This window comes from Grammomys surdaster, unplaced genomic scaffold, assembly GCF_004785775.1.
Source record: "Grammomys surdaster isolate TR1022 unplaced genomic scaffold, NIH_TR_1.0 126278, whole genome shotgun sequence".
NCBI lineage: Eukaryota > Metazoa > Chordata > Mammalia > Rodentia > Muridae > Grammomys > Grammomys surdaster.
In genome coordinates, this window is record NW_021621078.1 from 7,101,615 (window position 1) to 7,116,800 (window position 15,186).

The window sequence follows — 15,186 nt, forward strand, 5'->3', positions numbered from 1 at the left end:
GTGTGTGTGTGTGTGTGTGTGTGTGTGTGTGTGTGTGTGTGTGTGTGTGTGTGTGTGTGTTTGCAGTGCCCCACACACCTGCGCTTGTCCCGCGAGAGTGAATGCAGCCCTTCATGGGCTGGCACACCGCGCGGGATGAGTGGACACGCAGGGCCCAGCCTGCAAGCCTAGGTGAGGGAAGGCTGCGAGTGGCCCTGCGCGTCTCCCGCGTGTGTGAGCGCGCCGTGTGAGCGCGAGGAAGTGGTTGCTCTCCTGGCTCGCTCGCTCCCTCGCTCTCTCCGTGCCCGCCAGCCCGCCCGCCCGCGCGCGCAGCCCGCACACTCACCGCTTGGTTGCTGCCGGGTGACGCGGGCTGGGCCCGCCCCCTGCTGCCGGCCCCGCACTCACTTGCACCGGCCGCCGCCGAGCAGGCAGCAGCCGCGTCAGGGCCGTCCGGGGGCCACGCCGGCGATGCCCGCAGCACCCTTGGCGCCCCGCGGGACCCACTGACTTGCCCCCGGGCCAGGGTCACACCGGGCCGGGCCGGGCCGCGCGCCGCGGCGCTGCCTGCATGACCCTCCGGCGGCGCGGGGAGAAGGCGACCATCAGCATCCAGGAGCATATGGCCATCGACGTGTGTCCCGGGCCCATCCGGCCTATCAAGCAGATCTCCGATTACTTCCCCCGCTTCCCGCGGGGCCTCCCCCCAACCGCCGCGCCCCGCTCCCCCGCGCCCCCGGACGCCCCCGTGCGCTCGCCCGCAGCCAGCGCCGGCCCCCGCAGCCCCTCCGACGGCGCCCGCGACGACGACGAAGATGTGGACCAGCTCTTCGGAGCCTACGGTGCCAGCCCAGGCCCGAGCCCCGGCCCCAGCCCCGCGAGGCCACCCGCCAAGCCCCCCGAGGACGAGCCGGACGCCGACGGCTACGAGTCAGACGACTGCAGTAAGTTTCCCAGTCGCCGGCCGCGCGCCCCCTCCCCGCACCCGGGTCCCCGCAGGGCAAGCGCCGCCGCCGCCCGGTACACCCGTACGCGAGAGCTGGGAAGTTTGGGGGCGTCCTCTGGGGGCGCCCCGTTTCCAGGCCTCCGCTCCCCGGGCGCGCCCCGCACCCCTTCTCGGCCCGCGTGCCGGGAGCTCCAGCGCGGGCGGCGGCTTTTGTTCCCGGGAAGGGCGGAGCTGCGCCCCGGAGAGACACCAGTTGCTGCGGGCCGCGCGGTATCTCCCGGCCCCAGAGCCCTGTGCGGGCTGTCCCGGGGTGGCCACCCGGAGAGCTGGGGAGCCTGCGGTAGCCTGGGCGGGCCCGGCGGCCCGCACCGCGCCGCGGCTCTGCTGGGGCACGGGCCCAGGACCAGGACCGCGGGGCCGCTTGTCCTTTGGAAAAACCTTGGCGGTTCCTCCTCCCGCATCCGCGGACCCCGCTGGCTCTGGCCGCAGACCTTCGCCCACCTGTTACGCCGGCTTCTCTGGTCAGGAGGGTACCCAGCCGCGCCCCCTCCTCTCGGACTCAACCCCAGGGAGACAACAGACACCAGGGTCTCCCGAGCCAGGCCAGGACCTCTCCTGGTGTCTTGTATGGTCCCTGAGGGTGTCTGACCCGGCCAACCAAGGACCATCCAGAAAGCCAAGGAGGGAAGAAGTCACATGAATTTGCTGGGGGCTAGGGCTGCGGCTGAGGGAGACTACATGGAAGGGCCCCAGCCCAGCTGTCACCCTGGTTTCACTTAGAAAAGAACAGAGCCATCCTCAAAACCTATTCATGGGTGCCATGGGACCATGGGATTGGGGGATCCCATACCAGCTTACCCAGGGCAAAAGCAGCCCCTCCTCCGTGCAACATTTGGGTAGTTATGCCTTGTCTGGGCGTTCCCCGGGGCCTCTGGGCTAGGGACTGGTTGGTCCCCAGCATAACCTGTGCCTCTGCACGCTGAGGATGGGAGTTCACGGTGTCACCCTGGGAACAGACTCCGCGGTTCACTTCAGGGAGCCCATCAAAAGAGGTGGATCAAGCCTGGGCCAGGAACACTGCCTTTTGTGTGTGTTCTAGGTCTGGACCCGATAACTCAGGGCATACCGAGGCCCTAACCCAAAGCATAAAGACTGGGGAGCAGGCCTTGCCCTCTGCTGTCCTGCAGGCTGAGGGAAACTAGGTGGGCTGAATTTATTAAAGTCTGCAGAGCTGCTCTCTCTGGATTTACTTTCTGCCCAGTTCCTGGTATTTTGTGCAAGATCCAGGTTGGCTGCCCGCTAGGAAGGCTCTAAGTAGGACCACAGTTAGCCCCCTTGGGGGATTCAAAGCCATCCTGGGAAGAAAAGCTAGGAAGCAACTCCCATTTCCAGCATTCTGTCTGCAGCAGAGGGAGTGAGCAAATGGACATAGATTGTGCCTGAGCCACAGGCCACTCTCCAGGTGTCATAGCAGCTCAAGGGATGACATAAGGCCAAGAGGGAAGAAACATAGTCATTTTGGCTATCCTGAAACCCACCAGAAAGAATAAAACAGGCCAGAAGCCCCCACCTCCTGTCTGTCAACGCTGGTGTTTTCAGAACACTCTTTCAGCAGCTGGGAGTGGGGCAAAGCGAGCCATGCTGAGTCCCTGGGCTCAGGCCACAGGTGTCCTCGCTAGGGACAGGCTCACATGAGTTGAGTCCTAGATACAGCTTTCTCAACTGAAACTGGGGGCTGGCCACACCCAGATGGCTGTGATACAAAGTGTGGAGAAGAGGCCTGGAGCTCGCAGAGCTGAGGGAGTGGGTATGAAACTGAGCATCTCGTTATGGCTGACAGCACCAGGATTGTGGCTCTCACAGGTGAGGAGACCCAGAGCTGGACCACCCTGTACCTGGTACCTGAGGCTGTGCACCCTCTGAGCTCTGACAACCAGATCTGTTAGAATAAGCCTAAGTGATTCAAGCCAGATGGTTCATTATGGCTTTAGCCAGGGTTATGCTATTTGCTGCTCTAATTATTGGATTATCTGTTAGGACAAAAAGAAATGAGGGCGGCTGCTCTGTTGTCCAAGCAGAGGCGCAAAAACAGCCTGTTTGCTTAGCTTTGTTCTCCTCTCTAAAGCCCCTCCCTTGCTGGCTACCTCAAAGTATACAAGTATGGGCACACACACACACACACACACACACACACACACTTCATTCCCCGCTGAGCTTAGGAGGCCAGTGAAGAAGACACAGCACCACCCTAGGCCCAAGCTCCCTGCTCCCCATGTGCAGAGGGAACGCAGACCCCAAAGCTGCAATGACTAAGAGGCTTTGGACTGCAAGTACCATGAAATCAATTCAAAGAAGCTCACGCCAGCAGAGCCGCAAAGGTCCTGCTGCAGACACCATGGTAAACTGGAGCAGCCGTCCAGCATCCCTGGTGATGAGGCTTCTGTCAGTCCTTCCTCTCAGCCAGCTCTTTCCCTCTTGGGCTGAAAACCAGGGCAGGTTCTCTATTCCCAAGGGCATATGGACAAGGAACATCAGATGCAAAACAGTCACAGTGATGTCCATCAGCTAAGTGGGACCCTCATGATCCAAGGTGGCTGCTGTGGGTCCAGGCATCACATATATATAAGGTCTTAGATTTGATTTTTTAAAAAAAAAAAACTTTCTATTCTCATGTCTAGGATCCAGAAAATCTCTCTTAGAAGTTCCCAGGAGACTTGTCCTTTTGTCTCATTGGCTAGAAGTGTATCACGTGTCCATGTTCCCAAATGACTCATTCAGCTAGGTCAGGACGGGAGCCCACGGAGGTCTGGGTAAAGTGGGGAACCATTGTCGGATCTTCCTAGAAGGTTCTCCGAGGCACGGCAGATCCTAGTTACTGATGTACGTGACTCTTCCTTCACCCAGAATGTCTTTGGGCCTCCATCATATTCTTTCACAGCCAACTGTATAATGCCAACTGTGTGTCAGGGCATGGTACAGGGTCACAGAGGTCCGAGCATGGGCTGGGCCACTGTCTCTGGTCTTAGGACACTCACAGGAACCCAGCAAGAGGACCAGCATGAGGGATGGAGAGGCAGACATCCACAGAGGCCTCAGCTCTGAGGCAGGAGAAGGGGAAAGAAGGCTAGGAGAGTGAAGGGGGGTTGGGGGCAGCGAAGGGGTGTAAATGTCAGAAGCACAGACCAGTGGGGGCACAGTAGGACCAAGTGTCTGAGGCAAAGGGGAGGGCTGATGAGGTCAAAGTGACCATGTATGTAGAAAGGTGTAAATGCCAAACCGAGGAGGTCACAATGGACTTTTGAACAACTTGAAGCGGAGGAATGAAGGAGCTAAAAGTCTCAGCTCTGCCTCTAGACTCCAAAAAGTAGAGAGTTATCCCTCATTCCTCAGCATCCTCCCCCACAGTGCCTACCTAGTTCAGTGCCTCAGTTTCTCCTCTTATGAAGTGCTTTCAAGTCGAGCGTGATAGCTTTCTATACATTCTTGCCAATTTAAGAAAACACATTTTATTGTATTTTTTATTGTGTATATGTGAAGGGGTGCACGTGTGCCACAGCGCCCACGTGGAGGTCAGAAGACAACACTGTGGAGTCAGCTCTCTTCTTCCACTTTTACGTGCGTCCCGGGGATTGAACTCAGGTCACCAGACTTGCAAAGCAAGCACCTTTACCCATTGAGCCATCTCATCAGCCCGGTTGAAACTATTTTAGAGGCTGACATTTTTCTTCCAAATACAAAACAAAAAGGATAGATTTCTGATTCCCAGGGCGGATGGGTCAAGTGAGTTCAAGTGCAGACCAAGGTCACTGCCAGCTGCCTGTCTGTACTGGCCCTGTTGGGGAACGCTCAGCCTTGGAGGAATCAACAGGGGCTTGTGCTTGATTCTCTCTGATTCAGCCCCATTAAAGTGCTATAATTATCAGCAAGTCGGTGACAACTCTCAGAAGCCCATTAGTGACCAACCTTCATTATTTTTCCAAAGATGTAAACTTTCATCAGGGCCCGTGATCTGAGTGGCTCTAAGGGCAAGGCCCTTGAGACCCTGGGGCTTACAGAGAGGCACGCTCTCTTGTCCTTTGGGCCCCGCCATTGCCACCACCACTCTGCTCAGGCCCTCAGATTAGTGGTGTCTTCCCATCCCTGGCCTGCCCCAGTGCTGAGGCTCAGACCCAGGGGCCTGGTCATATGAGGTAAGGGCTCTACAGCTGAGCCATGTACCCAGCCCCCGCTTCCTCCTCCTCATCTTCCTCTTCCTCCTCCTCATCATCTTCTTCCTCCTCCTTTTCTTTTCCCTCCTCTTCTTTCTTCCTTCCTCTCTCTCTCTCTCTCTCTCTCTCTCTCTCTCTCTCTCTCTCTCTCTCTCTCTCTCTCTTTCTTTCTTTCTTTCTAGCTGCATCTTCAGGACTTGAACTACCCAAAATGGGGAAGAAAAACTTTCAGGTAGCCACTAGGCTTTAAGACAAATTCCAGCTCTGCGAGGCCACCCCCTCACTTGGCTACCTCCCCTCTCTGAGCCTCATTTCTACAAATGGAAAGGGCAAACTTTGGGTCACGTGTTTCTTACGACAGCTCCCACACACACGCAGTCTCTCCAAATGGTGACCAAGCTTTTAGTGACAAGATAGAATTTCTTCTAGGACTTCGGTGGTACTAGCCATTCATCAGTCCTTTCTGGCCACATGCTGGGCACACTGTTCCTTCCCCAGTGGTGGTAACAGATGTTAGTGTTTGAAGAGTCAGCCCTCCTGTTCCCTGTCTCATCCTCTGGGCTTGGGACACAAGCAGACATCATGGAGTGTGTGCTGTTACATGTGAAATCCCTCCTACTGGGAAGAGACTGTACTGCAAAGCCATTTGAATGGGTCTACCATGAGTACCGGCCATCTGCTGCTTGCTGGTCCCCGGGGCACCTGAGGCAGCATCCTGCCCTCATAGGGTGAGGTCTTCAGGGAGCAGGTAGCCTGAACTGGACATCATGCAAACTGATTACAATGCAAAGCCATCATCTCTGCAGAAGCCCAGCTGGGTGGATGATACTAAGGTGATGATGCTTTGCAGTATCCTCATGCTCTGCAGCATCCTCGCCTGCAGCGTCCTCAGCATCCTCACCCTCGGCATCCTCTCCCTCAGCATCCTCATCCACAGCATCCTTACCCTCAGCATCCTCTCCTATAGCAACTTCACAGTATCCTTACCTGCAGCATCCTCACCCTCGGCATCCTCATCCTCAGCATCCTCGTCTGTAGCCTTCTCACCCACAGCAACCTCACCTGCAGTACCCTCAGTATTCTTTCCCACAGCTTCTTCATCCACAGCATCCTCACCCTCAGCATCCTCACCCTCAGCATCCTCACCCTCAGCATCCTCATCCACAGCATCCTCTCACAGCTTCCTCACCCTCAGCATCCTCATCCACAGCATCCTCATCCACAGCATCCTCACCCTCAGCGTCCTCACCCTCAGCATCCTCACCCTCAGCATCCTCACCCTCAGCATTCTCATCCTCAGCATCCTCATCTGTAGCCTTCTCACACAGCAACCTCACTTGCACACCTGTTGGAAGGCAGAGAGGATGCTGCAGCAAAGAATCCAGTGTGGTCATCACTAATGCATGCATTTTTCACTAGGGGAAGATACTTGGAGCTCACTGCAGACCCGTCTTAGTCTGACTTAGTCTGAACATGGATCTGACAAGCATTATTACCTGGTTTATGGAAGAAAGAGTTGTTTGTGCTTCCTGAGGAACCCCCAATGGAGCAATCACCTCGCACATCTTCTGTCTGGCTGTGACTGTGACACACAGCAGAATCATGGTAGTCATGGTTATGACTCTGCTTATATATCCTGTTTCCAAAGGCAGGGAGAGGGTAATCAAGCTTAAGGCAGTCCCTTCTCGGAAGTCCTTAGAAGGGCAAACTCAGTGCCCAAGAACCATCATCAAAGTGTGTCTGCCGTCCCTGTAGTTCACTGAAGAGTTCTATGTAGTTATAGTTATCTCTAGGTTGCAGATGGGAAAATTGAGGTGAAATCATACAACAAGAACTTCCTGAGCTGGGATTTGAACCTGTGGAGTGCAACAGCAGATGTCATTCTCCACACCCACGACTGCCCTGCAGAAAGAGACAAAAACACCCCCCATTGGGATGGGGAGCCTGACACATTTTCACATGTCTCTCAGAACAAAGAGCACAGCCTTGATGTACCCACTCCCTCCAGACATAGAAGGCTGTTATGATGTGGCCCTGCCTTTGTTAGTAAAGACAGGCACAACTTGTCAGAGCAGAACCCTGATGAGGACAGAGGCCCAGCCCAGCCCGTCACTCATCCCAGCACCCCTTCAGCCATTGTCCTCCATCACAGACGCCCATGGTTATGACGTCCCTCTGAGTCTCTCATACCATTAACCAACTACTATCTGTTGTTTCCTGCTGTCTCTTGTGAGGCATCGCTTCCTCCAAGACACCTCCCCTGATAGCCCAATTCACACTGAGGCCCAGAGACCCTCTTGAAGCTCTCTTGGCTTACCAGACAAATGTGGGACCTGACCAGCAGTTGGGAGCAGAGCAGGGATTTTAAGATATTAAAGAATGTGTCTCTTGCTGTCTGGGGACTTCAGAAGTCTCTCTTGCTCACACCCTGGCTCTCTTCCTAGGAACCCTTGGGACATAGCAGGCCACAGCTGTAGCAAGTGACTGTTCCTAAGGTGGCAGCTGAACCCAATTATTGCTGCATCCTCTGCCTGGCCCTTGGGACTTATTGATGCCTTTGAAGACTTGGAGGCAGTAGCATGAGGACCCAGCTGGTTTGTCATTGCCCAGTTACGATCTCCGAGGGCCCAGGAGACTAGGGAGCTGTGGTGTCACTTGTCACTTGGGGGCTCAATCAACAGTCAGCCACTCAGGCTGGTCAGGTCCTGCAGCCTCTCAGAGCCTGTCCTCTCCCTTCTCATACCATTGTGTGTCATTGCCTGTGGGGAGCAGGGGGAACTGAGACAAGGCTACCCAAGCTGTCTGGTACACAATAGCCCCGCCATGGGACAGGACAAGACAGTGTAAAGGAAGGTTTGAAAGCCCCTTTCTGGGCCACCTACCTGGTTATGATCAGGTTACCAAGTATGGGACTTAGGTAATCCAACCAGAATCTGTGAGCCTCCTCATTAGTAGTGACAGGATCCGTCCCTCCCAGGGTTGAGTGTTTCAGTGGGAGAGACAGATAAAGAGGCTGCCACATTGCAGCTGCTAAGCTGTCACAGAAGCAGCCACTAAGCTGGAGACAGTAACATTCTTTATTGGTAACCTTTCTTTCTGGGAATTGAACCTGGGGCCTCTACTACTAAGCTAGATCCCCATTCCAAAAATTACTGGATAGCACACCCAAGGCCTGTGGTGAACATATTTACTCTGTGGTTCTTCTCATGCGCTTAAACTTTCACCTGTTACCTGGGAAGAAGGGTTATACTGTTAACACACGTAGACTTTTACTCTGTCTTTAGTAGAACTTGAAGTGTTTGTTTTGTTTTGCAGTGCTGTGTGTGTAACCAAAGGCCCAGCACAGGCTAGGCCATCCATCTGCTCCTGAACCACACTCCTGTCAACATCTTTGCTTTATTTCCGAGATCTGTAGATTGGGCTGGTGATGGTGACTTTGGACTTGTGCCTCCACCCTCAGTCAACCGCCACTGGCCCTCAGCACTGTGGATCTGTCCACTTCCTTAATCTCCATATGAAAGTCATCTGTGTAATTTAAAATGGCTTTGGTGTCATCCCTGGGTGGCTTCACTAAGCCTTGCTGTAACCGTATTTTGCTTGTTCTAGCTAATTCCTGGCATTTAGAAGCAAAAGTGATTTTACATTTTAGTTTGTGCAGCAGCCTGAAGACAGAAGCTGGGAACAGCTAGTGTCCATGGGGGCAGAGACTGTCACCGTGCACCATTGGGGACATGCCAAGAAGCCAGCTCATCCGTAGATTCGTGCTTACATATTCTCTTTTTAAATTATTTATTTACTTATTTATTTCATATGTATGGGTGTTTTGTCTGCATGTGGTACAGGTGCCCATAGAAGCCAGAAGAGACTGTCAGATTCCCAGAACTGGAGTTACGGATAATTGTGAGCCACCATGTGGGTGCTCAGAATAGAATCTGGGACCTCTGGAAGAGCAGCCAGTGCTCATAACCACTGAGCCATCTCTCCAGCTGTCATGTTCACATCTTCTGAGGACTAGGATAGACATATTTGCCCTATGGCTCTTCCAAATAAATTTTATTTATTCATCTCTTTATGTATTTATTTCTGAGACAGGAACTCACTTTGTAGGTCTGGCTAACCTGGCACTCGGTTTGTAGACCAGGCTGGCCTCAAACTCTCAGGGCTCCACTTTACTCTGCCTCTTGAGTGCTGGAATTAAAAGCAGACACCACCGAATAAATCTGTTAATCTTGAAAACAATGTGATGCACCAGGAGGTAGTGGCGGCACCGCCTTTAATGGTAACACTCAGAGGCTGAGGCAGGCTGATCTCTGTGAGTTTGAGGCCAGCCCGGTCTACAGAGTGAGTTCCAGGAAAGAGAATGGGGGGAGGGAGGGAGGAGAAAATAGTGTGACTGGTTGGGCCAGTGAGATGATTCAGCAGCCAAGTCCCACCTAAACCCACGTATGGAAGGAGAAAGCTGACTCCTGCAGATTGTTCTGTGGCCTCCACAATGCATGCCCTGGCCCATGTGTGTGCATACACATGTACAAACAAACACATGTGAAGGAATAATAACGTGGCTATGGAAGCCACACAGGGGAGTGTATAGATGCTCCCATGCGGCAAGCATGTGACGCTCCCCTCGTTCTCCCACAGCCGCCCTGGGTACGCTGGACTTCAGCCTGCTCTATGACCAGGAGAACAACGCACTGCATTGCACCATCAGCAAGGCCAAGGTAGGCCCTGCGCCGGCCACAGCTCGGGGTTCAGGAAGCAGGCAGGGTCCCACCTATCCTTTCTGTCCAGACTTCCCTGGTGTCCCTGCTATATGGAGTGCAGCTGCCCACTTCCAAAATTAGCCCTGTCCAGTAAAGCATTTAGTTTCATAATGGGATAGGGTGGGATTACAGAAAACCAGGCAGTTTTTAGAGCCTGGGAGGAGTTGCTGAGGAAGGGGGAGGTAGAGGGGCTGTCTCGCAGTGGAGGGAGCGAAGGAGGTTGGATCCCACTGTCCCTGGGTCTCCCCACTCCAAAGTTCCAGCCCCTAGGCTCCCTAGAGTCCCTAAGAAATTCCTATGCAGGAAGCCCACAGGTGCCACTGAAGAAGCTAGGCTCTAGGCAGGATGGTGGCCATTGGGTCTGAGCCCCAGAGGCCCTCTGAGCCTTGCTGTGGAGAGTCATGGACGTGTATAGACCCAGACAGGCTGGCCAGACCCTATTCCCTGTGTTCCTCTGTGACTCTGCATTGAGCCTGTGCCTGTTCCATGGTCTCAGCTGTACTGTTCCCTTCACACTGCTCCCTCTGGGAGAAAGGTGCCAAAGCTGATGTTTTCCAGAAAGGTAAGGGCCTGTGTGGCCATCAGAGAGCCTGGTGGGGCTGTAGAAGGGCCTGGGCCAGCCCAGCACACATGGGATAGCTTCCAAGTGCTGCCTGGTCTAGACCTCACCCAGCAAACCCAACCTCTAGTATCTTTCTGCCGTTCTCTCTGATCCACTCGGTCACTGAGGGGCTGCCCTTAGTTCTGTGCCTAGAGGGACACCTCATGCCATACCTCTACCCAACCTGAGTCACTCATGTGAACTGCCATGGGCAATTGTGAGAATCCTCTACATTGGGCTCAGGGCCCAGGTTGGGTACTTGAAGGCCCAGCCACTCCATCCTGCATCCCTGCTCACTCCTCTGATACCTTTTTAGGCTGTGATAGCCCACGGAACAGAGCTGAGCACCAGGTGAGCCCAGCCTGGCAAGGGAGAAGCAGGCTGCAGGGCCAGGCAGAGCCCATCCTACCCTTCCTCCTGGCTTGGCAGAGCTTGTCTGTGCTTGGGGACCAGTTGTTAGATTACTCTGGTAGAAACTAGCTTCCCCTGCCCCCATCTTAGAGTCTAAGGTTCCTGCTACCTTCTCCCTGCTCCAGGAGTGTGTGTGTGTGTGTGTCTGTGTGTCTGTGTGTCTGTGTGTCTGTGTGTCTGTGTGTCTGTGTGTGTATGTGTATGTGTCTGTGTCTGTGTCTGTGTCTGTGTGTCTGTGTGTCTGTGTGTGTATCTGTGTGTGAATCTGTGTGTGTCTGTGCCTGTGTGCACAGATCTACATAGGTACCGGTGTACACAGAGGTGAGGACCAGAGGCCTATGAACGATGGCGATCCTGTTCTTCTCTGTAAGGGTCTACAAAAAGGAGGACAAGCCTGGGAAATACTAAGGCCCAGAGGGAAGCCCCAGAGTGTAAGCTGAAGCAAGGTTCACACTCAGAGCCCCATGGGAATCCATAGATATGGACATCCCAGGGTGCATTCTGACTTGGTGTCTTAATCTTCTGTTGCTAGAATAAAACACTGACCAAAAGCTACTTGGGAAAGAAAGGGCTTATTTTATCTTCCAGCTTGTAGTTCATCCTCCAGGGAAGTCGAGGCAAGTATCCGGAGACAGAAGCCTATGTAGAGGCCAGTAAGGAGTGCTGCTTACTGGCTTGTTCTTCGTGGCTTACTTTCTTCTAATACATGCCCAGGACCATCATCCCAGGGGTAGCATTACCCATAGTGAGCTGGGTCTTCCCACAGCAAACATCATGAAAATGCTTCAAGGTCTTGTCCATAGGCCAATCTAGGGGGGACATTTTCTCTTCTCAAATGACCCCACCTTGCATCAAGTTGACATAAAACTAATCAGGTCACTTGGTCACTCTCATCCCTCAGGAGAGGATGTATCTCAGTTTGTTATCTGTAACAGGACTTACCTCACACCTGGTGTGGCCGATGAGCCAGGTAGGAATAATACATTTGGCACTCAGCACTTTGTCTAACACTGCCTTGCAGGGTACTGCCAGGGGACACATCTACCCACAGGTAAACTTAGGGCCCACCTCTCCAAGCAATGCCCAGGAAAACCCCAACAGACCCACAACACTGGGAGACCAGAGTTACTTCTTAACTGTGATAAAATATCACACACTTGAAACTTAGCAACGGAATGTTGGGCCCCACTTCAGTGACTGTGTAACATCACCAGTGTCCATCCCAGAGCCTGTCAGCTGCCAAACTGAAATGCCTTGCTCTCAGAACGCTGCCTCTCTCCCCTTGCTTCTCTTCACTGGCCCAAGCTGCCCCTCCCCACTGTCTCCAGGGACCTTGTAGGGACAAAGTCATGCAGTTTCTGTCCCTGTGCATCAGGCCATCTCACCATATGGTGTCTCTCTAGGCTGAGCACTAAGAGCCCCAGCTTTGACAATCCAAAAATTCCAGCCCCTAATACCTAGCAAACAGTAGCCTCTGGGCAGCGCAGGAACAACAAGAACTTGGCTTGGGGGCAGTCCATCCTCTATAGGTCAGGTCCTATCTGTCCCCTCAACTCTAGTAGTATGGCCCCATTCAGCACCTCCCTGCCCATCTCTGAGACAGTGGCACCTGCTTTTATCCCTTGGAAACACAATAAGCTGATGGGATCTGCCTGAGACAAACCCTTTCCTACCTGTGACCGAACACAGCCTCCTACCCCTCTCCTGGATTCAGTCAGTCCTGGGGGGTGTCCACATAATCTCCTGCAGGACAGACCCCAGACAGGGAGGCTGCCTGAGCCAGAGTTACTGAATGAACTCAGCCTCAGGCTGAGCACATCTTCCCTTGCTTCAGTGTGTGGTGCTCTGGTGCCCAGGGACCTGCTAGGTAGATGGGCGTGAAGGTAACGTCAGGGGTCACACCATAGACCAGGAAGCCAATGAGCAGTGCATGCCTCATTGCCATCTTAGCATGACAGCTGCCCCTGTCCCACTCAGTCCTTATGGATGCCCCAGGCCTCAGAAGTTGGACTTGCACTGTCTCTGGTCAATCTCCTGCCTCAAAGATCTACAAGGGCAAAGAGAAACCAGTGAAAATGTTATAAAGATGATAAACAGATGTACAGGAGGTAGAAATAAAACAGGAACCCTCAGTTGTCCCCTACTCAGTCTGGGCCCCAGATCCCCCAGGGCAGCTCCCCTGTACTCCCTGGGTGTGAGGAGCTGTTCCGGGTTGTGAAAGGCCACCATTACCAAGGCCCACACTGCCTCCAGGTCGAGCCCCAGCAGCTCTGAGCTGACCTTAGCTCTCCATCCGTACCCCAGCTACTTCTCTGATAGCTTCTGAGGGGGTGGAAAGGGGAAGGGCGTCCCACCCATTTGCCCTGTATCTGCATTCCTCTTTGCTCTGTTCCACTCAGACTGTGGGAATGATTAACTCTTTGCCTGTGATAAAGCTGAAACAGCTAAGTGTCTGCTCCACTAACTAGCAAGTTCACAGGCCTGGGGCCACACAGAAGAGAAGTGATGGGGGGGTGCCCACCTGAACGCTCCTTCAAGCCAATAGAGCTGGAAGAAAGATCTGGAGCACGGTCTTAGGGTTTTACTGCTGTGAGCAGACATCATGATCAAGGCAACTCTTATAAAGGACAACATTTAATTGGAGTTGGCTTACAGGTTCAGAGGTCCAGTCCATTATCATCAAGGTAGGAGCATGGCAGCATCCAGGCAGATATGGGGCTCAGAGTTCCTTCTCTTGTTCTGAAGGCAGCTAGGGGAAAACTGGTCTTAAAGCCACACCCACAGTGATATAGTTTCTCCAACAAGGCCACACCTACTCCAACAAGGCCACACCCACTCCAACAAGGTCACATCTCCATATAGTGCCACTCTCTGGGCCAAGCATATTCAAACTACCACAGGCACCTGGCCAGGAACGGAGCCATTCCTGATGTGTGCATCTAGATTGTAGGCCATGTACACCTCTGTTGCCTCCCTATCCCCCTCCCCCACCCCATCCCCATAGGCCTTCAGAACCAGAAAGGAGTAAGCATAATTCCCAGGTTAGCTGAGGCCCTTGTAAGTCCCCCGCCCTGAGCTGTCCATTCCTGGGCTGGCAAAAGAAACTGAAGTCAAAGTTAGCGAGGGGTGCCATCTTGTGGAAAGACACTCCATGGCAGGCAGCCCGTGACTTCTAGGGACACCAGCCAGCAAAAGCAGAAGGAAATGGCAATCGCAGTTGACCTCCAGAACTTGGAATGAAGTGCCTTCCCAGCATCCACAGGAATGTAGGGATGAGTGTACAGCCAGTCATGGAGACTTGGGGTCAGAGAGGGAAGACCCAACAAGGAGTGATGTCTGGAAAGTGGTGAGAGAGACAGGCCTCCCCAGGTTTAGAGCAAGGTCTTCTGGGTTCCGTTTGTCAAGAAAGTAGGAAGCAAAAGGACCCAGGGGCCAGAGTGTGGGGGAGCAAAGCCTACCCCAGCACTGTTGGGTCCTATCTTCAGGGAGATTGGAACCATCAGAGAGGAGGCCCCACCCAGCAGGCATCTTGTTTTCTCTCTCTCAATCCACACCCTATCTGGTCTCTACTCAGGGCCTGAAGCCGATGGACCACAATGGACTGGCTGATCCCTACGTCAAACTTCACCTGCTGCCTGGAGCCAGCAAGGTGAGAGGTTCTGTCCCAGGCATGGCACTGGCTTGGCACTTGTGGCCTCCCTGGAACCTCATGAGTCCATTACCTATCTGCTAAGTGAGCTCCAGAGAATGTCCAGTTTATATTTATATGAAGCTGTTTTAGCCTGAGGCCAGCCCAGGATGCAGGGGTACATAGTGCCTGCCTGCAGGACCTGTCAAAGCCTTCAGTGTGTTGATGCGCCCTACTGTGGCTTCATAATGGGGACTGAGTGGGAGGCGTTAGCCTGGTTTATTTGACCACAGAACCCCTTTCCTGCTCCCCTGCTGGGTGACCCAGCACAGAGGCAATATTTCACCCATAAGGCTTTCACTAGGAAAGCATGGGTTCCAGGCAGAATGAAGACCCTGAGTAAAGAGGAGAGGGACATAGGTGACCCAGGAAAGTGGTCCAGTTGCCACTGGCCTTGGGAACACAGACAGTCTTGATATGGAACTCTCTTGTAACGGTGGGGAAGAGGGCTGGGGCTCCAGTCTTTATTCAGGCTAATGCCTTTTAAGTTGGACATTTCAACTTTACCATTGGATTTAGTCACATAGCAACCTCCCATTCCCTACAGGACCACCCCATAGCCACCACCTCTGTCCTGCGGGACCACCCCATAG

At 53.7% G+C, this 15,186-nt stretch overlaps 1 protein-coding gene across 1 annotated transcript in view; it reads left to right on the forward strand.

Annotated features, from left to right (window-relative positions):
• Nucleotides 1–401: 401 nt before the first annotated feature.
• The window catches only part of Doc2b (double C2 domain beta), a 25,488-nt gene continuing 10,703 nt past the window's right edge, over nt 402–15,186 (forward strand). The window contains exons 1-3 of the mRNA XM_028759207.1: nt 402–923; nt 9,772–9,851; nt 14,480–14,554. Coding sequence (XP_028615040.1) covers nt 551–923; nt 9,772–9,851; nt 14,480–14,554 — 528 coding nt within the window. The 5' untranslated portion in view covers nt 402–550. The remainder of the gene's footprint in view (nt 924–9,771; nt 9,852–14,479; nt 14,555–15,186) is intronic.